Genomic DNA, 25199 nt, shown 5'->3' with positions numbered 1-25199 from the left:
TTTTTTCATGACAGGGCGATAGTTATGCATTATTCCAAGAATATGCTGATTTTACTAAACAATTTCGAGATTTTACATTACGAGAAACGAAAGATAGGATGGAGTGTCTATTAGCGAAAGATGAACTTATAGGAAACCAGAATAATAAGATCACGGAATTGGAGTATCAACTGTCTCTTTTCCGAACGCCACACACCATCCAACCTTCCATTGGATTCGGCGCCTTTTCCCCCACATTGCCCCCACAAGTGTGGAGTTCTATGAGTCAAGGATCATCTTCAACGTCCTCGGTCAGGCCCATTCCGAGAACGGCTTTTATCCCACCGCGATCGGCACCTCCGGATACGGGAAATGTTTAGCCGGTGATGACTATTTATATGGTTTAGCTTTGAATTTATTATGTTATTTATCTTTGTTATGTGTAGTCATACTAGACATTTATTATGTTATTTATCTTTGTTATGTGTAGTCCGTGAGTATTCATTTCAATAGGCAATCAAATTTCAGGAGTAGTCATTTCAATAGGCAATCAAATTTCAGCGAGTAGTCATTTCAACGAGTAGTCATTTCAATAGGCAATCAAATTTCAGCGAGTAGTCATTTCAATAGGCAATAAAATTTCAGCGAGTAGTCAGTTCAATACTTTATCAAATTTCACCGACTAGTCATTTCAATACGACAAACACCTCACTGACAAACAGTTTACAAAATTTGTCAAATACTTTATGTTATTTTATTTATTAAAGTAAGATGTTACAAAATGGAAGCATGTGATCTCCGTCACTCACTCTATAAATACCAACACACCTCTTTTTACAATCACACACTTATTATGATTCGCATAGAATATGGAAGCATATGAGAATACCGCTCACTATTGTTCTTCTGTTTCATCTTCTTCTTCTTCTAATAGTAGTTTTTATTCCTCGGATGATGATTCAATAGCAATTATGAAAAATAACATGGCCGTTAGTATGGGAGTCCTTGTTACCAATTCTAAATGGCCTCAAACTCGTATCAAAATACCAAGAGATCGTGAGACTGGTGCTGAACTTCTGTGGAACGACTATTTTTCTCCGTATCCAAACCAACCACCTAATGTTTTTCGCAGAAGATTCAGGATGCGTCGACAATTGTTTAACAAAATAGTGGAAGGTGTTACAGCCGAAGACAGATATTTTGTGCAAAGGCCCGATGCGTGTGGAGTTTTAGGATTAAACCCTCATCAAAAAGTAACTGCAGCGGTGCGAATGTTAGCTTATGGATGTGCGGCAGATGCAATAGACGAGTACTTACGCATAGGCGAAACCACGGTGTTGGAAGCAACTCGGAGGTTCTGCAAGTCGATTGTCAATGTGTATGGGAAAGAATATTTGCGTGAACCTACGGCTGGTGATGTTGAGTTGTTTCTCAACCAAAACAAAGATAGAGGATTTCCAGGGATGATAGGTAGCCTAGATTGCATGCATTGGAAATGGGATAAATGTCCGTCTGCCGAATCAGGGGCTTACACCGCGTATAAAGGGAGCGAAAGTATCGTGTTGGAGGCGGTGGTGTCGTATGATCTATGGTTTTGGCATGCATTTTTTGGTATGCCAGGCTCTAACAACGATATTAATGTGATGAACCGTTCATATGTTTTTCGAAGTCTGGTCACGGGAAAAGCACCACCGGTGAACTATGTGGTAAACGGTCATTCTTATGACATGCCGTATTATCTAGGTGATGGAATATATCCAGAAATTGCTACTATTATTATGGCGTTTAAACATCCGCTTGGTAGGAAAAAAGAGATATTTTCAGCGATGCAAGAGGGTGCAAGAAAAGACGTAGAGCGGGGATTTGGTGTACTTCAACAACAGTTTGGAATCATCAAACAACCTGCTAGAATGTGGAATCCAGATGTGCTTGCCTATATCATGAAAACGTGTATTATCTTGCATAATATGATAGTCGAGGATGAGCGTCTACCCGGTGAATGGCCACATGTTTATGATCATCGTAGCAACCCGACACCGGTTAATATATTAAGAGGCAACAGTGAGGAGTTTTCCCAAATTAGAGCTGAGCAACGCCGACGTCATATGCGCAGCAAAGATAGGCATATTCGCTTGCGCGATGACTTAATCGAACATATATGGGCAGAATATGGGAATTAAAAGGTTGGAGACGAGGAAAAAATATTGAAATTAAATGTTGTTTCCCAAACCAGAAAAATTATGTGATTTTATTTTAACGAATAATTTCGAAGAAATGTATTAACTCTATTTCATATACTCATCACTTGGTAAATTAAAGTAAGATGTTACAAAATAAGTTAAAGTTGATTAAATTAAATGAAGATAAAATTAAATCCCAAATATTACATAATAATACGACTAATGACAAAATTAATACATATTAAAACGTAAATAAACTATTAAAACTATTATCACTTATTATTAGACTTAATACTTAAGGTTCGAACTATCCCGTTTTGACGATTATAATTGGCTCCTTTTGTCCCGTACTATTAAAGCCTTTCGAAGTTCGAAGTACTCCTTTTGTACATGATCCAATTTGGAAAGATCCATCATCATGATGCGAAATTCATCGTCTGCGACCTCCTTGGCTATTTTAGCCGCATGCTCAGCTTGTTTTTGTGCAAACTCGGCCTTTTTTTGTTCCATCTTGAATCTTGATTGTTCCCGGTAATGAGAATTGAAATTTTCTTGCTGTGTAATAATTATTCCCATCAATTCCTCTTGGCTGTTGGATTTCTCTCGCCCGGTTTTCTTCAATCGTTTAGCTGCTTTTTTTCCCATCTGACGAAGGTATGTATTCTCTATGTCTCCTTTATCTGTGTCGTTACCGGACTCGACTTGAGTGCCATCTTCCTCGGTATTCACGCTACTATCCAAATCGTGCGTCGTATCAAAAACAAAAGTCGATCGACGATTATGTTTTATATTTTCTATGACAATTGGGTAGCACTCTTCGTGCCTAAATTTTCTTCCATGATTGCATTCCTTAAACCGTTTGTTTACTTCTTCGAGCTGTTAATGTTTTTAAAAACAATTAGGTTCATGGGCATCTCAATATTAGAAAATAATTGTTTCAAAACAGAGAGAATACTCACGGTCATTTCCGGACCCCATCCCGTATGATATTCACCTTCCACTTCCGCCTGTTTTGCCGAAAACAACGCCACTTCTTTACTTATTCCCTGAAATCGTTTTTGCCAGGAACTCCAAGACCGCTCTGGTTTATCCGGTAAATGAGCTTCAATATCATCCTTGATACGAGTCCACAACGCAATCTCTGATTGATCGGCTCCAACGCCGGGATCTTGAGATATAGATAAATGAATTTTACACATCGTGACATCTTCGATTGTCGTAAAATTTGGACCTCTTGCTATTCGTGGTGTTGACATTAAAAACGATTCGATGAAAATTTTCAAAATGATTTGAAATATGGAAAACTATTTTTTCTTCCTGATACTATTTTTTTCTTGACGAATACAAATGAATGATATGAAAATGTGAAAGGAATTCATCTGGTATATATAGGTATAAAATAAACCCGTTATTAACATTCAATTTCAAACGTTCGAAAGATATAAATATCTTACCAACGGTCAAAAATCTGCTACGCAATCCAACGCCAACGTTCGAAAAATTTAACATTCGAAAAATTTCATTTCATGTTTCATAATTTTTCTCAGGCGTAAAAAAAAAGTCCGTTTGGGAGGGGCGGAATTTTGGTGTCCGCCCCAGACAGGCGGAAATTTCGTGTCCGCCCCAGACAGGCGGAAATTTCGTGTCCGCCCCAGACAGGCGGAAATCTGGTGTCCGCCTGGCAACGTGCGGAATTTTTCTGTCCGTCTCATCAGGCGTAAATTTATGTTACGCCCGCAACAAACGTAAATTTAAATTCCGCCCCACCAACATACGTAAATTTGGTTTACGCCCGTTAACAAGCGTAAATTTATGTTACGCCCAGCATCAAACGTACTTTAAGTTTACGCCCGGCTATATCAGAATTTGGGATTTGGTCGCGACCATATTTGGTCTGGAATTTGATCTTTGGTCCAAATTTGATCTTTACTCCGTCCCACTGTGTTAGGATCTCATCCCATAAATTTGGTTATACTCGCCCACTGTGGATGCTCTTAGAAGACATGAAAATCTGGTCGCGTACTTTTTATATTTCTTTGTTTCGAATTTCTCAATCTCAACCGAGCTCACGAGGGGCAGATGACAGGCGATGCACGTATCTTAGACCCAGCGTGCAGTTCCTGCTCGTTTAATATTCATATCCTATACAACTTGGTACCGTACTTTTAAGAGAAAGAGTTCTTCTCATAGATGGTATCCTGGATGCTCAACTTGGACACATTAATGGCTAGTAGTATCACCACCACTGCTGCACTTGTTGTGTTTATGCTGTTTTTGGCAAGTTTTTCCGGTGTAGAATCGAAGTACATTGCGTACAATACCTCTCAAAGTATAGTTGATGGAAAGCTTAACGTTCATTTAGTTGCTCATACTCATGATGATGTTGGTTGGTTAAAAACTGTTGATCAGTATTACGTTGGTTCTAACAATTCAATCCAGGTTCCCTTAATTCGCCTCTCCTCGAAAATATATCTTTGTTCATTTCGGTTGTTGTCAGAGCTCGTAATCAACGTTTCATTTGTTGTTTGTTTTCTTCAGATAGCATGTGTTCAGAATGTCTTGGATTCTATGGTTCCGGCGTTGTTAGCTGATAAAAATCGCAAGTTCATTTATGTTGAGCAGGCAAGATGATCGTTTCCGCCTACTGCTGGCAACCCCGAACAGGATCTAATTTGTTGAGTTCTAACTAGTTTGAATTTTTTGAATTTATCCTTTTTACACCAAGAATTAAGACGTAATAGTGGCTATACTTGGTTGATGCAGGCATTTTTTCAGCGCTGGTGGAACGAACAAAGCGAAACCATTCAGGATATAGTTAAGAAGCTAGTTCGCTCAGGCCAACTAGAATTAATGTATGTATTCAATTTTCTTATGCAATCCGTGAAATGATAGTTGTTTGTTTGCATTTGACTCGTCATTTGGATTTGAGTCATCCTGATTCGATGCTCAGATGTTAGAAGGTTTATTTTTTATTTTGAATTAGATTTGACTCAGAAAATAAACATATTAAGTCAGATCAAGATGAGTCGGACGATTTAGTCAGACCCGGACGAGACATATTCGGGGAAGGAAAAAAAAATGGTGTAAGATAATTGTACCAATTTCGATTTTGATTAAATATTGTGTATGCTTTTTAATCATAGAAATGGGGGAATGTGCATGCACGATGAGGCGGCACCACATTACATTGACATGATCGACCAAACGACACTTGGGCACCGATTTATCAAACAAGTGTTTAATCAGACTCCTAGAATCGGTTGGCAAATCGATCCGTTTGGTCATTCAGCGGTTCAAGCTTACTTGTTGGGGGCCGAGGTATAGCTAAAAGAAGGATACTTCAAGCATTTGTCTTGCAAAATATGTGCAGTGCACATTTCCTTATAATGTAAGCCAAACTTTGGTGGTTGTAGGTAGGATTCGATTCTTTTTTCTTCGGTAGGATTGATTACCAAGATCTACAAAAGCGTAAAAATGAAAAGCGCCTCGAGTTTATCTGGCAAGGTTCTAAAACCCTTGGTTCATCAGCTCAGGTGATTATTAATAATTTATTACTGGTGCACTTCTGAATTATATTCCCTTATCATGTGTTAACCACCAAGCTCTTGCTGTAGATTTTTGCTGGTGCACTCTCCGGAAATTATGAACCTCCCAGTGGTGACTTCTACTTCGAAGTTAGTGATGCATCCCCTGTTGTTCAGGTAAATTATAAGATGGATAAACCCTCTTTCAAGAGCGATTCTAGTTCACAAACTCATTTTTGTATTGTTTTCTGATTGAAGGATGACCCCGACTTGTTTGATTACAATGTCCAAGAGAGAGTCGATGATTTCGTAGCTAATGCGATATCACAGGTAAGCACCTTGTGATTGTGCCTTCATCATCTTACTATATCAAAAGAATTTGAGCTTCACTGGCTCACTACTAAGTTGAAATTTTACTACTAAGTTGAGCAAAGCTCTTTCTTTATCAGGCAAACATAACTCGAACGAATCATATAATGTGGACCATGGGGACAGACTTTAAGTACCAATATGCAAATTCATGGTTCCGTCAGATGGACAAGTTCATACACTACGTGAATATGGTACGCCTTCCGTAATAATATCTCTCTGAAACACTTGGAGCAATGCAGATTACCTCATCTTTTGACTTAAATGGTTTCAGGATGGGCGTGTCAATGCTCTTTATTCAACTCCATCCATTTACACCGATGCAAAATGGGCATCTCGTGAATCCTGGCCGCTCAAGACCGGGGATTTTTTTCCGTGAGTTGAACACATTGAAAGATGCAGCTCATTTTTCTCTTGATTACTTCTCATGTTCATGTATTCTTAAGCACTGACGCATGTATATCAGCTATGCGGACCGAGCAAATTCATACTGGACAGGATACTTCACTAGCAGACCTGCCTTAAAACGCTATGTCAGGGTGTTGAGTGGTTACTATTTGGTAAGCTCAGTGTATTTTCCTCAAACATTAATATCATATTTTGTACCTGTGTTGCTTTTCGATCTAATAATCTAATTATCAGGCAGCAAGGCAATTGGAATTCTTTAAAGGGAGGAACAAATCAAGGCCTAATACGGACAGTCTGGCAGATGCATTGGCAATTGCTCAGCATCATGATGCAATTAGTGGAACATCAAAGCAGCATGTAGCTAACGATTATGCAAAACGACTATCAATGGGTTATGCTGAGGTGAATATTCTCTTGCAGCATCTCGATAATTGCGTGACTGTGGAATCATAGTTACCCTTTATATAAGAAAATCTCATTTATTCGTCTTTATTTTCTGCAGGCTGAGGAGTTGGTTGCATCTTCACTTGCTAGCTTGACAGAGTCAACAGGGAATCGGAGTTCTGGGAAACCGGCAACTAAATTTGAGCAGGCAAGCTAATGAAGCTCCTGCTAGCTGTATAATTGTTTTTATTGTAACTATCGTTATAAAGCAAAATGACCTGTGTCAGTTTCTTTCAGTGCCCACTTTTGAACATCAGTTATTGTCCACCAACTGAAGTCGATTTGTCTCATGGGAAAAGCTTTGTAAGTCCTTATTCCATTTTGTCTGACTGGGTTGTGCCATTAAATTACAAACTGCAATTTTATGAACTTGTTGGTGTTGTTTATTCAATTTGCAGGTCATTGTTGTCCACAATGCACTTGGATGGAAGAGGGAGGATGTCGTCCGGATTCCTGTAAGTTGAGAGACCAGTTGAAATTTGCAGGCAGTCCATGATCTTATAATCTGTCAACTAACACTGTCTAACTTGTGTCAGGTCACCAGCGAATCAGTGACGGTCCGGGATTCCAGTGGAAGAGAAATTGAATCACAGCTCTTACCTCTGTCCAGTGCTTCTTTGAACATAAGAAACTATCATATCAAGGCATACTTGGGCAAATTTCCAAGTGATACACCCAAGTATTGGCTTGCATTTTCCGCATCTGTACCTCCTCTTGGTTTCAGCACCTACACTGTTTCTGGAACAAAAACAGGAGGTTTGTTGATCAAGTTGTCATTTCATGAATTTTAAGCTGAGAAAAGAATATCCCTAATGTGAAATTGCAGGTGCTGGTTTGTCCAAGTCGAAAAGTATTGGACATGGAACTCTAGAAGTTGGGCAAGGTAACTTGAAGCTCACATATGATGTCCATCAAGGAAAATTTACTCAGTATATCAATAGAAGAAGCTTGGTATGCACCGACATCGATCCTTGTCTATGTAGGCTGTATTATTTTGTTCAATAATTTCCACATTTTCTTACATTGTCAAGGTCAAAGCTCCTCTGCAACAGTCCTATAGTTATTATACCGGTTATGACCACAGTGATCAAGACCCTCAGGTGACTCTACTTCTGTAAATGCAGCATTCCTCTTGATTTTGTACAGTTATGCCTGATAATTTTACTGCTTTTTCTTTTTTCTTGGTGAAGGCATCAGGAGCATATGTATTTCGTCCTAATGGTACATTTGTGCTTAGATCTGGCTCAAAGGTATACATATATTTTGCCTACGGATAAAGGAATTCCCATTCATCAATATAGTAGTCGCCAGGGTCATGAAAAGCTAAGTCCTTATAGTTTAATAGTGTCTGAACTCTATTCAATATTTTGTCACTGTCAGGTTCCTGCGACTGTTCTACAAGGACCAGTGTTAGATGAAGTACACCAACAGGTTAATGAATGGATACATCAGGTACTTCACCAATGCACCCGTACTAGCTCTTAACTGTTATAGTCATATGTGAGGGTTAATCCAAATGAAAACATTTTGTAGATCACAAGAGTGTACAAGGGAAAGGAACATGCTGAAGTGGAATTCATTGTAAGCTCCTACTGATACCAGTACATCCATTCACCCGAGGTCTAGAAATCTAACGTTAGAATGTTAATTCCCGGTGACATTCCCAAATTTCAGGTTGGGCCGATACCTATTGAAGATAAAATTAGTAAAGAAATTACAACTAAAATTTCGACTACCTTGAAGACCAACAAAACGTTCTACACGGATTCAAACGGACGGGATTTTATCAAAAGGGTACCTTTACAAGCTCTTTGAAAGGGAGAAAGTGGTTTTGCTGTGCTTGACCAGTCCAGCAATGCCATTCGATTTTGAATATTTCATTTCATTTCATTTGCAGGTCAGGGACTACAGACCAGATTGGGAGCTACAAGTGAACCAACATATAGCTGGAAACTACTATCCAGTATGTTTCCATTACTTGTAAAGCTTTCAATCTACGCCTTCACCTCTAAGCTTAGCTGTTATTACGCATTTGACTATTTAATGAAGTTGTTACTGCAAACAGATTAATCTTGGAATATACATAGAAGATGACAAGACTGAGCTTTCGGTTTTGGTAGACCGGTCAGTGGGTGGATCCAGTTTGATGGATGGACAAGTAGAACTGATGCTCCATAGGTTTGTTTTTCACTTTCCATTTTCTTGATTATCCTCGCGGAATACCGTTTGGTGCAAGCAATGGAAGATGTGCGACGTTTGTTAATTAAAGTTTCTTAGACGCGTACGGTGCCTTTGTGTAGGAGGTTGGTTCATGATGATTCCAGAGGTGTTGCAGAAGCACTGAATGAAACGGTCTGTGTCAGTGACAAATGCACGGGGTTAATAGTAAGCACGATTTTCCTAGTTCTTCTAGTTGACAAGCATCTTTCTATGTGATCTGGATGTGCACCTTATGAAATAACTGGACTACTTGCAGATCCAAGGTAACTTTTATCTCAGGATTGACCCTGTGGGGGAGGGAGCCAAGTGGCGCCGTTCATTCGGTCAAGAAATATATTCGCCGTTTCTCTTAGCCTTCACTGAACAGGTGCATTAACAAAATCTCCAAAAAATCGACCTTGTTCTGGCATGTCATGCATTATAGCTTTTTGATGAATTCTTTCTCATTTACAGGATGGTGATAATTGGAGGAGTTCTCATGTTACATCTTTTTCAGGGATGGATCCCTCTTACAGTCTGCCGGATAATGTTGCAATGCTAACCTTACAGGTAAGGGCATTTTCAATATAGCATTGCTACTAATGAACTGTTTCCCAGCTTGGTATTAGAAATATTCGCAATGTTGTCAAATTTGCAGGAGCTTGCAGACGGGAAAGTACTTGTACGAATGGCTCACCTATATGAGGTCTTCTATCTTTATCTTGGTTACTACTAGGCACTGCTGTGTCTTCTATAACTGAATGCATTTTTGAGTCACTCAGCTTGCTAATTGTTTTTTCGCTGTGCTATGATTGAACTCCAATATGTCAAATTAAGATGGGTGAGGACAAGGACTTATCAAGGATGGCGCATGTGGAACTAAGAAAATTGTTCCCATACAAGAAGGTGAAACTAGCTACCTGGCCGATTTCAAAGAACCTAGCTATTTAATCTGTTATGCCCTTTGTTCATATTACTCACAGCTTTTTGTGTAACACCAGATTAGCGAAGTGACAGAAATGAGCTTATCAGCTAACCAAGAAAGAGCAGAAATGGAAAGAAAGAGATTGGTTTGGAAAAGTGAAGGCTCCTCCTCGGAGGTAAAAGCTAAGGTGGTGAAGGGTGGGGCGCTTGATCCCGTGAAACTGGTCGTTGAACTAGGCCCCATGGAAATTCGTACGTTCACTATCGATTTCGGCGGACATTGACAGTGATGGAAAAGATTTTGTAGCTAGCAAGGGCTCTGAGTTAGTGCTTTGGACAACACCTTGTTTTTGAGTTTAACTAGTTTCGCAGTATATCACGGGTCTGTTTCTCACGTATCAAATATCTAACTAGCAAATTAATTTCATTGCAAACAAATGGTCATCAGTTCGTAACCTCAAAACTAACTAGAGGGAATCTTAGTCGACCTTACACAAATACCTCCATGAGGTAGAAAGTAACATTTTCTGAAGTTAATTTAAAAAAATTACTTTCAATTTTGGAGCCAACTTAAAAAAATTGCTTTCACGAAGCAATTTGTGATAGTTACCTTCGTTTTTGGAAGCAACTTGTAAGAAGATATTTCAAAAAATGGATTTTGAGGGGTACTATACGATGTTCCCAACTAACTACATATATCCAATAAATCAATAAAGAACCAATGCAACAAAACACACAATTAACAAGAGCTTATAGTACTTATTTTCAGTTACTGGTAGTTCTCTCTCTTTGTTAAGTAAATCCTTCTTTGGTCTATTTGAAAATCCTCCTCAAGTAATATTTTTCAGTTAGAGATTTCTATCTTTGGCTTCCTAAAGAGAATTATCTGGTGGAATCAGCCCCAATCGATCCGACTTAAGCGTTGTGGCATCATCCAAGATCAACTTCCTCCTATGGCAGGATTTTCTCAACGAATTAGGCACTTGCGATAAGGTTGTATGTTTATAAACTTAATTATGAGCACAAACTTAACCTGACTTTAAAGCACAACCTTTATAAGTTAACATGGCAACTAATATAGCCAGCAAGAAGAGAATGCTGACACATGTAACAATTGTTTTGGCCATTCATGACAACGCTCACATTTTAGTATGGATCCAAATAGTTCCCCAGGGCCTTATGGTGTTGCAGGTTGGTTTTACAAGGCTTGCTGGCATATTATAGGAAATAATTTGACTCAAGCCATTCAATTCTGTTGGAAAAGGAGGTTCATACCAAAGGGACTTAACTCAAATTTTTTGGTTTTACTTCCTAAGGTTGAAGGTGCAAGGAATCCAAATCAGTTTAGACCAATTGGTCTTAGTAATGTTAGTTTCAAAATTTTCACTAAGATAATAGCCACAAGAATGGGTACTCTTATGAATAAACTAATTTCACCTCAACAAGCAGCATATGTGAAAGGAAGGAGCATCCAAGAACAGATTCTTTTGGCTTCAGAAATGGTGAATGAAATGAAAAAGAAAAGAAGATGTGGAAATGTTGGTCTCAAAATTGATATCTCTCAGGCATATGACACTGTTAGTTGGAAATTCCTCTTTCAAGTGCTCAAGAAGTTTGGTTTTTCATAAGAGTGGTATGAGTGGTTGCATAGTATATTTCAGTCAGCCAAAATTTCTGTCATGGTTAATGGAGGCCCATGTGGATTTTTTTCAGTTGGGAGGGGCTTAAGGCGAGGAGATCCACTCTCTCCAATTTTATTTGTGCTAATGGAGGAAGCTCTGAGAAGGAAATTGACTCAAGTTGTCAAGGAAGGCAAAATCAAACCAATGGTTATAAGACAAAGCATTCATCCAACACATCTGTTTTTTGCAGATGATGTTTCTATCTTTTGCAATGGAGAAAAGAAAAGTCTTATTGCTCTTATGGAATTATTAGAGGAGTATCAACACAGCTCTGGTCAAGTTATCAACAAAAACAAAAGCAAATTATTTGTTGATGGTACTTCAATTCAAAGGAAGAATATGATTAAGGATATATTGTAAATGGAGCTAAGCAATTTTCCTGACAAGTACCTAGGAGTAATTCTAATAGCAGGAAAGGTTAAGACCAGTACTGTGTGGCCAATGGTGGAGATGATGTAGGAAAAATTAGCTACTTGGAAGGGTAAATTATTATCATTTCAAGAAAGAGTGGTTTTGGTCAAATCAGTCATATGCGGCATGCCAATGTACAACATGACAGTGTAAAAATGGCCTTCCTCAGTAATTAAAACTTGTAAAAGACTAATAAGAAACTTCATTTGGTCTGGTGATGGAGAAATTAGAAAATATACTTTTTTTTTCTTGGAGAAAAGTGTGTACTCCTTATAATGAAGGAGGTCTGGGCATTCAAAGATTGGAAATAATGAACAAGGCATTACTTATGAAAATGATGTGGAAGATTCAAAAGTCAGTTGAAGATTGGGCTCTATTTTTCAAAGCAAAATATCAAAACAAGTTTGGCCAATGAAATACAAATTGGAAGCTATCTTCAGTTTGGCCAGGACTGAAATGGGAATGGGATTCTCTTAAGAAGGATACAAGATGGAACATAAGTGATGGAGAAGACATTTCAGTGTGGTTTGATATATGGATTGGGGATAGTCCCATTATTGATCAAATTGGATTTAGTCCTTTTGTTAAAGAAAACAAAATGTTAAAAGTCTCAAACTTATTGGTGAATGGAGAGTGGTCCCTGCCTAATGAAATGCAACAATTGTTTAAATCTACTTCAATGCCAAATGTGGCTGGTGGGAAGGATGAGCTTATTTGGATTGGAAATCTGCAAGGATCATTTTCAGTTCATGATGTTGTTCAGAAATTAAGTGATAGACGCATTTATGTGTCTATTTTGTTCTCAATTATGTATATTGTTAGTGCTCGATTTTGTATTTATTTTCGCTTTTTATGTCTTTGTAGGTGTTTTTGGAAAAATAAGATTTTGCGGCGAAATTGGCTCGAAAAGTGTTTTTTTTTTTGCGTTCATAGGAAAACATTTGCTATTTGGACCCTCACTTTGGATAAGGGGTAACCTAATTACTAAAGGGCATCCCATTTCCAGGCAGCTGCTAATCGCACCCCTACTCTGGATAGGGGGCGACCATCTTCTTCATTTGAAAAAAAAAAGAATTGGCGGGAAACAAAACCAGTTACGGGAGATTTTAGGTTTCAATCTCTTGGATACTTCCGAAGAGATTCAATCGGAGAAATTCGTTGGTACGTACTTGAATGGAGTAAACAGGCATGGTATGTTTGTTTAAATCAAGAAACTTGGGCTGTTAACTCGGTGTTAGTCGAAACAGGGAGGCAAATATCATGGGTTTCTATTTTACGGAAACATGGAGAGTTTTACTCAGACTTTCTCATGTATTTCGATTGGTTTGGGCTGGATATTTCAAAACAGGGTTTGTATGTGTTTGAGGATCGATAAAAAGAAATTTACACGGACTTTAGTCAAAACAGGGGAGGATTAATACTACGGGAATTTTTGGTTGTATTTGTGGAAGGTACGTAGTGAGATTGGAAGGATATGCACTCTGAAAGATTTACTGCTATCTTTAGAAGAAGTTTCAACAAAACAGAAGACATAGAGAAGCTTGGCAGGGAAAGAAATCCTGAGACTTGAGGTGGAGAGAAGATAAGAAGAGCCGAAGATTTCTTGAAGTGGAATGACCTGTGGGCTATAAAAGGAGTTGGGATAGCTCATAGAAGACTTACGTACACTTTGGGGAAGTTTAGAACATAACAGAGCACAAAAACACCAAGTTGCAGAGATACAGGCGAGAGGAAGAAGAACTCAGAACAGCAGTAAGAGAGAGTCGCGGAATCCGTGGCCTTTTCTTTCAAATTCAATCAGTTTGTCACAATTTCTGTAACAATTATTCAGAGTTCGCAACAGTTTATATCCGTTACAAACACGTTGTTTTATACCTTCACTTCTTTTTAATCAACTTTTGAGCAACAAACATGTATTTTGAGCAAGTGATTAATATGTGGAGCTAAACCCCATTTCTGAGGCGATAGAGGAAGCTATTTTTCCAACAAAAAGTGGTATATTCTTATTTATTTATTTATCGCAATTATTTTTATGATTGTTTTTCCTTGAGTGAAAATTGTTTGAATGATTCTTGTTAAGCAATTGTTATTTCTTTTGATAGAGCATGCTTGGACCTAGGTTTTTGATGTTCTATGCTTCGGATTTACACTTGTTACTTTGAGAATCTACTTGTTGCAATAGTTTAGAATCAAATTGAACGAAAAAATTGCATGAATATAAATATTGGATTAAATCACTTTGAACTTGGAAAATAGTGAAATCTTAGCCTCAATGTTCTTTTAATATTGATATCAACTTTGATTGAGTTTGGTATAATTCTTAGTGAGTTTTCTATTTTAATATTAGAATTTAAGTCTAATTAATATCCTTTGCAAGTCTGAGAATCGAACCACTTTTACCACTATCTGCAAAACACATCAATTTTTGGTGCCGCCGACGCGAATTTGCTTTTAGGGTTTTAGATTTATTTTTCTTTTATTTTTTTTAGGTTTTTATTAATTTTTTTTTTTTTGATTTTACGTTTTTTGGGTATTTATCTTTTGTCTACAGGTTTTGGATCATAAAGAAAATTGAGCCAAGGAGTTTGGTGATTTTGTAAAAGACTTGGAGCGAAAGATTAAAGCGAAAAGAACGGAAAAGAAGACAGTTTTTTTTTAGTTATTTTATTTTTCCTTTTTAAGAAAATATATATATATATATATATATATATATGTATACATATTGTATTAGGCTTAGTTATTATTTTTGTAATTTTTCTTTTCTTTTTGGACACTTTGGACTTTTGGACTTTGGACACTATTTTTATTTTTACTCTACGGAAGGGTACTTTTAAATATAAACTGTTTGCAGAGAAGGAGGAGAATTACGATATTGTCTCTGCACCTTGGATTCGTACACTAACATAGGAGTCAGTGGCCCGAGTCGACTACAACCGATTCATCCCCCGTCTGGAACGGGAGGTAAGATTCTGAACACTCGTGAATCCCCTGTCAGCGAGTTACTGTCTTCTTTCGTATGCTTATATGTTGAGGACTGAATACGGAATTTAATTTTCTAGTAAAGGACAAGGTCTGGCCATACAAGATAAGGGTTCGGATTTCATCACCGTCCTCTTCTTGCCCGCCTTAGGAAAACGACACCAAACGCGAACCTAAGCCTAAAATTTTGATTAGAACGAGACCGACAGGGTAACGAGCTTAACAGGAAAGTCATTCGAAAAATATTGGTTACTCTTTTGAGCATACTTCGAAGTTTTTGACGGTTTCTGTAAGTTGAATGCGTGACTGCGCCGCCTTGTAATACCGGTGAGGCCTTGGGTATCAAAGCTCCACCGAGCTTCCCTCGCCTCTATTCAACTTACTTTAACTCTGATTGAATCCAGAGGGCTTTGCTTAAATTATAACGAATTCCCTTTCGAAGGATTAGAAGCTGGTCTAGAAACAATATAAGTGGATCCATCGTGCTTTTTGTTTGCTAGAAATCAATAGGTTTGATTTGGTTGAGTCAGCCTTGTTTTGTGATTGAATAGAATCCCCTTCCTTACTTTTTTTTAGCATGCCTGGACGTAAAAGAGACGCCCTAGGTAGATTTGTTAAAGAGAAACCTAGTAGTTCTAAACGTCTCGATTACCTCAATTTAGAAAGTACGATTTTTGAAGAGTCCGTTTTTGAACGTCCGCTTGAGGAGAGAATCCCTAATATTCCGATAGTGCCAGAAATGGCAACTTTAAAAGCTTTGTTGAATCCGACTAGGACTACTCGTCCTTCGTGTATTAAGTTAGATGAAACGGAGGCACCCTATGAACTGAAACCTGGGACCTTACAGATGCTCCCAATCTTTTTAGGGAAAAAAAATGAAAACCCTTATTACCATGTTAGGGATTTTGAGGAAATTTGTAGTAATCTATGAATAAGAGGCTTAGATGATGATGCTTTGAAACTTAGGTTATTCCCATTTTCCCTGAAAGATAAGGCCAAGTCGTGGCTATATAGTTTGGACTCCGAGTCAATTGAGACATATGAACAACTTACATCTGCCTTTTTTCAATAAGTTTTTCCCTAGGCAAAAAACATCGTCTATTATGACGCAAATATGCACATTTTCACAACAAGAGGGAGAATCTTTATATAGGTATTTGGAAAGGTTCAATGATTTATTATCCCAGTGTCCTCATCATGGTTTAGAAAAGGTTAGTCTAGTTCAGATCCTTTATGAGGGTTTAGATTATTCCACAACGACCATGGTTGAGTCTCTATGCACTAGTGTATTTGAAAACCAAACTGTTGATGCGGCGATGAAATTTTTTAATGAAATCGCCGAAAAAACCCAGCAATGGGAAAATAGTAGGGCACCCCAGAAAACAATTCTTTTAAGTAGAGGAAACGTTAATAGGGTAGAAGGAGGCTCTGAATCAGATGCCAAAATTGATGTTATGGCAAAAAGGTTAGAAGTGGGCCAGACTAGTGGTAGAGTGGAGCCTTTTTGGGAAGGACAGAATATTGAAGAGAAATCCAATGCTCTTTATAATAACACTAGATTTGATAACTGTCAAAAGATTGACCCATATTCAGAAACCTATAATCCTGGTTGGAGAAACCGACCGAACCTTTCGTGGTCTAATGGCCAAAGTCAATGTCAGTTTAGTAATTCTAATGCTCCCCCAGGTTTTGGCTATACTAAGAATCCTTCAGGACTAGCTCAGTTTCAGAATCAGTCAGATAAGAAAATCCTAAGTTTAGAGGAATCTCTCGCCTTGTTAACTCAACAAACTGCAAAATTTCAGTTATCCGTAGAACAGAGTCTACAAGCTAGTAACAGGATAGGACAAGAAAATAGTCAGGTTATTTCCGAGTTAAAAACCCAGGTTGGTATGATAAGTGATTCTTTGAGAGAGAAAAGGTAAGTTTCCTAGTCAAACACAACCCAACCCTAGAGGAGTTCATGAATTAGGTGCAAAACCATCGAATCAATTGAATGCTGTTAGGACCCTTAGGAGTGGTAGAGTTGTAGACAATAAGGTAACCATTCCCGATAGTGAACATATTGTAGTTCACCCCTCAGAATCTCGCCTCTCAGGACCAGTAGCTGAGGAGACTGATAAAGTTTCTGATGATGTGAATTCGGTTCCTGAAAGGTCTGATTTTATGCCTAGAGCCCCATTTCCCCAACTATTAATACCAAGAAAAAAGGAGTCGAGCTTTAATGACATATTGGAGGTTTTTAAGCAAGTTACCATAAACCTTCCTTTATTAGATGCAATTAGGAAAATTCCTGCTTATGCCAAGTTCCTTAAGGATATGTGTACGCGAAAGCGAAAAGTTAGCGTCCATAAGAAAGCCTTTTTAGCTAGTCACGTAAGTTCAATCATTCAGAACACTACAACTCCAAAGTACAAAGACCCAGGTTCTCCTACCATTGCTTGCACAATAGGTATCTTCCGGGTAGAAAAAGCTTTACTTGACTTAGGAGCCAGTGTGAACTTACTGGCATTCCATGTATACTTACAGCTAGGGCTTGGTGAAATGAAACCTACTCATATGACACTGCAGTTAGCTGATAGGTCTGTTAAAATCCCTCGAGGTGTTATCGAGGATGTTCTTATTGAGGTCGACAAGTTTATTTATCCAGTGTATTTCGTGGTCCTAGATACCCAACCTGTCCCTGACCCAGAGAACCAGATACCTGTGATTTTAGGTCGCCCATTTTTAGCTACGTCTAATGCGATCATTAACTGTCGAAATGGTGCGATGAGTTTATCTTTTGGTAATATGACTATGGGGATGAACATTTTTAATGTCAGTAAGATACCTCATGAGCTAGATGACACATGTGTTGAAGAGGTGAACATGATAGAAACCTTAGTTCAGGAGTCATTACCAAACATTTTGTCTAAAGACCCATTAGAAAGTTGTCTATCCCATTTTGGTTTAGATTTTGACGACGATAGCACTATTGAACAGGTGAATGCTCTATTAGATTCTACCCTCATGTTAGACATTGATAGATGGAAAGCTAGGTTCGAACCATTACCAGTTTCTGAGACTACCCTAATTCCTTCTTTAGAAAAGCCCCCGAAGTTGTACCTTAAACCACTACCCGATACTCTAAAGTATGTGTTTTTAGGCCCATCTGAGATTTTACCTGTGATTGTAACTTCCGATTTGGATAGTGATCAGGAAAGTAGGCTAGTAAATGTACTTCAAGACAATAAGGAAGCTTTAGGGTGGACTATAGCAGATATAAAGGGTATAAGTCCTACGGTGTGTATGCATCAGATTCATTTAGAGGAAGACTCCAAACCTTCTAGGGAGATGCAACGTCGACTGAACCCTAACATGAAAGAGTTAGTTCGAAAAGTGGTGCTTAAGTTGTTATATGAGGGTATTATCTACCCAATTTCAGAGAGTAAGTGGGTTAGCCCCGTTCAGGTTGTCCCCAAGAAATCAGGTATCACTGTAGTCCAGAATGATAATAATGAGTTAATCCCAACCCGAGTGACCACAGGATGGCGTGTTTGTATTGACTATAGGAAATTGAACAAGGTCACAAGGAAGGATCACTTTCCCCTTCCTTTTATCGACCAAATGCTAGAGAGGTTAGCTGGACATAGTCATTATTGCTTCTTAGATGGCTACTCCGGATATATTCAGATCGTTATTGCCCCAGAAGACCAAGAGAAAACCACTTTTACCTGTCCCTTTGGTACCTTCGCGTATAAACGCATGCCTTTCGGACTATGTAATGCCCCTGCAACTTTTCAGCGTTGTATGATGAGCATATTTTCTGATATGGTAGAACGGTTCTTAGAGGTCTTTATGGATGATTTTTCAGTATTTGGTTCATCTTTCGATGAGTGCTTGCATCATTTGACATTAGTGTTGACTAGGTGTAAGGAAAAAAACTTAGTGCTTAATTGGGAAAAATTCCATTTCATGGTTAAATCAGAAATTGTGTTAGGGCACATCGTCTCTTCAAAGGTTATAGAGGTAGACAAAGCCAAAGTTGACCTTATTAAGACTTTACAGGTCCCAAAAACCGTAAAAGATATTAGGTCATTCCTAGGGCATGCAGGTTTTTACCGTCGATTCATTAAGGATTTTAGCTTGATTTCTAGACCTCTTTGCAATTTGCTTGCTAAAGATGTTAAGTTTGTCTTTGATGATGCTTGTTTAGAGGCTTTTGAGAAGCTTAAGACTTTAATCACTACCGCTCCCATAGTCCAGGCACCTAACTGGAACCTACCCTTTGAGATTATGTGTGATGCTTTAGATTATGCTATAGGCGTCGTTTTAGGACAACGAGAAAAAAAATTACTTCATGTGATTTATTATGCTATCAAAACTGTGAATGACGCCCAAATGAACTACACAACTACCGAGAAGGAACTTTTAGCCATCGTGTTTTCATTGGATAAGTTTAGGTCCTACCTATTAGGTTCTAAGATCATAATCTATACTGATCATGCTGCTTTGAAATACCTTTTATCTAAGAAGGATACCAAACCTAGATTGATTAGATGGATCCTATTGTTGCAGGAATTTTCCCCATACATTAGAGACAAAAAGGGTGCAGAAAATGTAGTAGCAGACCACTTGTCTAGGCTAGTTGTTAGTTCCCCTAGTGATTCCCTTCCTATAAGGGATAACTTTCCTGATGAACAATTGTTCTCTGTTTCCCAATCACCTTGGTATGCAGATATAGTGAATTATCTTGTTACTGGTAGAACCCCTCAATATTGGGGTAAACAAGATCGTTCTAGGTTTTTAGCCGAGGTTAAGCATTTCTTTTGGGACGATCCTTATTTGTTTAAGTATTGCCCAGACCAGATCATTAGGCGATGTGTACCTGAGAGTGACCAGTCCAGTATTCTCTCCTTTTGTCATGAACATGCATGTGGGGGTCATTTTAGTGCTAAGAAGACTGCTGCTAAGATATTGCAGTGCGGTTTTTACTGGCCTTCATTGTTTAAAGACTCTCATAGTCATTGTGTTTCTTGTGAGCGTTGCCAGAGGTTAGGGACCATTTCCCGTAGAAATATGATGCCTTTGAACCCTATTTTAGTGATTGAGGTCTTTGATGTGTGGGGCATTGATTTTATAGGTCCATTTCCTAATTCTTTGGGTTATCTTTACATAATTGTCGCTGTAAACTATGTGTCTAAATGGGTTGAGGCGGTTCCGTGTAAAACAAATGACCACAAGGTCGTAGTCCAGTTTTTGAAAGAGAATATACTTACACGATTTGGTACACCGCGAGCTATAATTAGTGATGGAGGTTCACACTTTTGTAATAGACCATTTTCACTTTTAATGAAATAATATGGTATTACCCACAAAGTAGCTACTCCATATCACCCACAAACTAGTGGTCAGGTAGAGGTCTCCAATAGGGAAATTAAGCGTATTTTAGAGAAAACAGTTAATCCTAATAGGAAAGACTGGTCATCGAGGCTTACTGATGCCTTATGGGCTTATCGTACTGCGTTTAAGACACCCATTTGAATGTCACCTTATCGCTTAGTATTTGGAAAGGCATGTCACCTGCCCGTTGAGTTAGAGCATAGATCTTATTGGGCTATTAAGAACCTAAACTTTTCACTTGACAAGGCAGGATCTCACAGAAAACTCCAGTTTAATGAGTTGGATGAGATTCGTAGAGATGCATACGATAGTGCTAAGGAGTATAAGAACAAAATAAAACTTGTACATGATAAGAATATTTTACGAAAGTTATTTTATCCAGGTCAAAAAGTTCTTCTGTATGACACTCGTTTGCATCTATTCCACGGGAAGTTGCGCTCTCGGTGGACCGGTCCTTTTGTGGTCCGTACTGTTTTTCCTCATGGCGTTGTTGAGATTGATACACCATATGGTAGTAGTTCTTAAAAGGTTAACGGTCAGAGATTGAATCCCTTTTTAGAACCTTTTCCTACAGGTGATGTTGAGGAGGTCCCTGTTTACCTTGATTGACCATCGAGGCGGTTTGTATGTTGTATATAATTTTTGTAGGTTTTTGGTTACACTTCACCCAGGTACTATCCTTCCGACTTCTCTCTTTACTATTTCCTCATGTTATTTATACTTTTGATAATGTTCTTTCACTAGAAACATTGAGGACAATGTTAGATTTAAGTTTTGGGTGGGGTAGAAACTTTGTGTTGCCTTTTTGTTACAATAAATAAACTCCAGAGCCTAGAAATTTATGCCTATTAAGGATGGCACTAACCAATCTAAGTGGATGGAAGCATTTTGGTTGTAGGAGTTGAGCAACCAATCTGACTAGATGGCAACATCTAAAGAGTCTATTCATAAAAGCACATAGCTCAGGTGTTAGAAATAATATGATAGTTTCACCATATATCGTTAAGTCCTTTTCACTTCTGTTTTTATTTTGTTTTGTTTTTAAACTATGTTTATCTAAGTGATTAGGTGGGGCTCACGATACAAGGTGTTACCAATGCTAGGGTGAATCAGAGTGATTGAGATACAAAAAAAAGAACTGAGACCAGACCATCAGACCAACCGGGATAAATTCAATAAAGTCGACCACTGGTACCCTTGTATATGCCAGTGTGTTGATATTAGTCAGACTAGTATCTCAGTCCATTATGATAGGTTCATTTTAGCGGAAGCCTTCAGGCAGATATGAGAAACACCGTTCACATAGTAAACATCAAAACTATCTATGTTTTTCTATATCCATCTTCTTGATCAATCCATGTTATTAGTTTTGACTCCGGATATTGATGTCCATAGTGCGACTATCTGAGTAGAGCTCTGTCACTTATATATGAATTTTAGTATGCTTGAGTGCAAACTTGTGTACAACAATTGGAATTTCGCATCAGGGTACTTCCTCCTGTAGTCAATAAGTATGCCAACCAAGGAGATTCTTTAGTGCCTTCCAAGGTTTTGCGTAGATAGCTAGGATCTGGAGTAAAGGTTTTGTGGGTATACCTCTGGTAAGCCCTCCCGAGACTATAACTCGGCCACTAGGGACACCTAGGGGTTTAAAGGCTTATTGCATACGCTAAATGCAATCGACGATGCCTGTGACAGTGAGTTAGGATTTTATTTTCTGGATTTGATTTGCTCGAGGACTAGAAAATAATAAGTTTGGGGGTATTGATAGACGCATTTATGTGTCTATTTTGTTCTCAATTATGTATATTGTTAGTGCTCGATTTTGTATTTATTTTGGCTTTTTATGTCTTTGTAGGTGTCTTTGGAAAAATAAGATTTTGCGGCGAAATTGGCTCGAAAAGTGTTTTTTTTTTGCGTTCATGGGAGGACATTTGCTATTCGGACCCTCACTTTGGATAAGGGGTAACCTAATTACTAAGGGACGTCCCATTTCCAGGCAGCTGCTAATCGCACCCCTACTCTGGATAGGGGGCGACCATCTTCTTCATTTGAAAAAAAAAAATTGGCGGGAAACAAAACCAGTTACGGGAAATTTTAGGGTTCAATCTCTGGGAAACTTCCGAAGAGATTCAATCGGAGAAATTCGTTGGTACGTACTTGAATGGAGTAAACAGGCATGGTATGTTTGTTTAAATCAAGAAACTTGGGTTGTTAAGTCGGTGTTAGTCGAAACAAGGAGGCAAATATCATGGGTTTCTATTTTACAGAAACATGGAGAGTTTTACTCGGACTTTCTCATGGATTTCGATTGGTTTGGGCTGGATATTTCAAAACAGGGTTCGTATGTGTTTGAGGCTCGATAAAAAGAAATTTACACGGACTTTAGTCAAAACAGGGGAGGATTAATATTACGGGAATTTTTGGTTGTATTTGTGGAAGGTACATAGTGAGATTGGAAGGATATGCACTCTGCAAGATTTACTGCTATCTTTAGAAAAGTTTCAACAAAACAGAAGACATAGAGAAGCTTGGCAGGAAAGAAGTCCCGAGACTTGAGGTGGAGGGAAGATAAGAAGAACCGAAGATTTCTTGAAGTGGAATCGACCTGTGGACTATAATAGGAGTTGGGATAGATCATAGAAGACTTACGTACACTTTGGGGAAGTTTAGAACATAACAGAGCACAAAAACACCAAGTTGCAGAGATACAGGCGAGAGGAAGAAGAAGAACTCAGAACAGCAGTAAGAGACAGTCGCAAAATCCGTGGCCTTTTCTTTCAAATTCAATCAGTTTGTCACAATTTCTGTAACAATTATTCATAGTTCGCAACAGTTTTGTGTTAGGGTATTTCGTAACAGTGGTTCGTAACAACTATATCCGTTACAAACACGTTGTTTTATACCTTCTCTTCTTTTTAATCAACTTTTGAGCAACAAACATGTATTTTGAGCAAGTGATTAATATGAGGAGCTAAACCCCATTTCTGAGGCGATAGAGGAAGCTATTTTTCCAACAAAAAGTGGTATATTCTTATTTATTTATTTATCGCAATTATTTTTATGATTGTTTTGCCTTGAGTGAAAATTGTTTGAACGATTCTTGTTAAGCAATTGTTATTTCTTTTGATAGAGCATGCTTGGACCTAGGTTTTTGATGTTCTATGCTTCGGATTTACACTTGTTATTTTGAGAATCTACTTGTTGCAATAGTTTAGAATCAAATTGAACGAAAAAATTGCATGAATATAAATATTGGATTAAATCACTTTGAACTTGGAAAATAGTGGAATCTTAGCCTTAGTATTCTTTTAATATTGATATCAACTTTGATTGAGTTTGCTATAATTTTTAGTGAGTTTTCTATTTTAATATTAGAATTTAAGTCTAATTAATATCCTTCGCAAGTCTGAGAATCGAACCACTTTTACCACTATCTACAAAACACATCATTAAGGTACAAAGAAACTATTGTGCATATATCTGGAATTCCTTCTTTCATCCTAGTGTGGCAAGCAATGTATGGAAAATCATTCAAGGAATATATATGGATGATGAAGTTAAGGTGAGGAAAGGCTATGACATGGTTTCTAGATGCTGCATCTGTGGGAAAGCTCAAGACAATATGCATCATCTTTTATGGAAATGTGATTTCAGTGTAGGAATTTGGAAGTGGATTTTCTCATGTTTCCAATTTGATAAGCCTAAAAATTTTACTGATGCTTGGAGGAAAGCAAAAAATAAAAGTCCTCTGATTCAGCGGGTATGTATTACAGCAGTTTGCATTATCCTCAAAGAATTGTGGTTTTAGAAAAATATGAAGTTTTTTGAAGAAAAAAAGCCAAATAAGCAAAGTTTCAAGTGCAGAGTTATGAATTTAATAACATAAGGAGGTCTAAGAATTTCAGACAATAAATGGAACCAGAATTATGACCTGCAGATAATTGCAAAGTTTAAGTTGGAGGTTAGAAATTCTAAGTTTCAAATGATCAAAGAATGTTATTGGCTTCCTCCAGATCTAAATTTCACTATGGTCTTTCGTGATGGATCTTCTTTTGGTAACCCTGGAAATGTTGATTTTTGGGTGATTGTCAGGGATCATGATTGTCAGGTGCTAGATACTCTAACAGGGGGCATAGGTATTGCTTCAAACTTTATTGCAGAGTTATATGCTGTCATTTGTGCTTTAGAATTGGAAATTGAATGGGGGAAACAGAAAGTGATTATTGTCTCTGACTCAAAGTCAGTGGTGAATGTCTTTAATCAAAAGGAAGTGCCATGGTTCATAAGAGGAAGATGGAAAAAAGTTGTGAGAAAGCTTTCAATTATCAAATATCTTCATTGCTACAGGGAAGTAAACTTCTCTGCAGATGGAATTGCCAAAAAAGGAGCATCATTAGCTGCAGGAGAAAGGCATATTTGCATTGGAAGACCTTCCTCTCTTATTAGTGTTGAAATGCCAGATGTCAAGTACTATAGATTTAGCTAACTCTTTTGTGGGTCTTATATTTGTGGGCTTTGAGTTGTGTCTGTTTCCTTTTCTGAGTCCTTCATTTTCTTAATTTTCTTGATGTAACTTCTTTTTAAAACCAATAAAATTCATGTGATTCAGGAAAAAAAAATACAATGATAAAACCCGATGTTTCTACACATTTAAATCCCGTTGGTTCTTGCCAGCGTGCTTGACATGCGCTCTTGTTCTTTGAGGAGATTTTATC

General features: G+C 38.0%; 2 protein-coding genes across 2 annotated transcripts; both read left to right on the top strand.

Annotated features, from left to right (window-relative positions):
* Positions 1-4382: 4382 nt before the first annotated feature.
* Positions 4383-10311, top strand: LOC113273260 (probable alpha-mannosidase At5g13980). Its single transcript, XM_026523009.1, has 29 exons — positions 4383-4598; positions 4698-4781; positions 4923-5011; positions 5303-5477; positions 5573-5692; positions 5774-5860; positions 5942-6013; positions 6133-6246; positions 6327-6427; positions 6519-6612; positions 6695-6862; positions 6963-7052; positions 7142-7207; positions 7303-7359; positions 7441-7660; positions 7731-7855; positions 7936-8004; positions 8095-8154; positions 8285-8356; positions 8438-8485; positions 8579-8698; positions 8802-8867; positions 8970-9082; positions 9205-9289; positions 9381-9491; positions 9578-9673; positions 9762-9809; positions 9941-10009; positions 10105-10311. The coding sequence occupies exons 1-29, from the start codon at positions 4383-4385 to the stop codon at positions 10309-10311; spliced, it is 3042 nt and encodes a 1013-aa protein (XP_026378794.1).
* Positions 10312-24028: 13717 nt separating this feature from the next.
* Positions 24029-24970, top strand: LOC113273259. The gene is made up of 2 exons (XM_026523008.1): positions 24029-24244; positions 24422-24970. The coding sequence occupies exons 1-2, from the start codon at positions 24029-24031 to the stop codon at positions 24968-24970; spliced, it is 765 nt and encodes a 254-aa protein (XP_026378793.1).
* Positions 24971-25199: the final 229 nt, after the last annotated feature.

The sequence above is a fragment of the Papaver somniferum genome, chromosome 4 (genome assembly GCF_003573695.1).
Source record: "Papaver somniferum cultivar HN1 chromosome 4, ASM357369v1, whole genome shotgun sequence".
Classification (NCBI taxonomy): Eukaryota; Viridiplantae; Streptophyta; class Magnoliopsida; order Ranunculales; family Papaveraceae; genus Papaver; species Papaver somniferum.
This window is presented reverse-complemented; position numbering and strand designations above follow the sequence as displayed.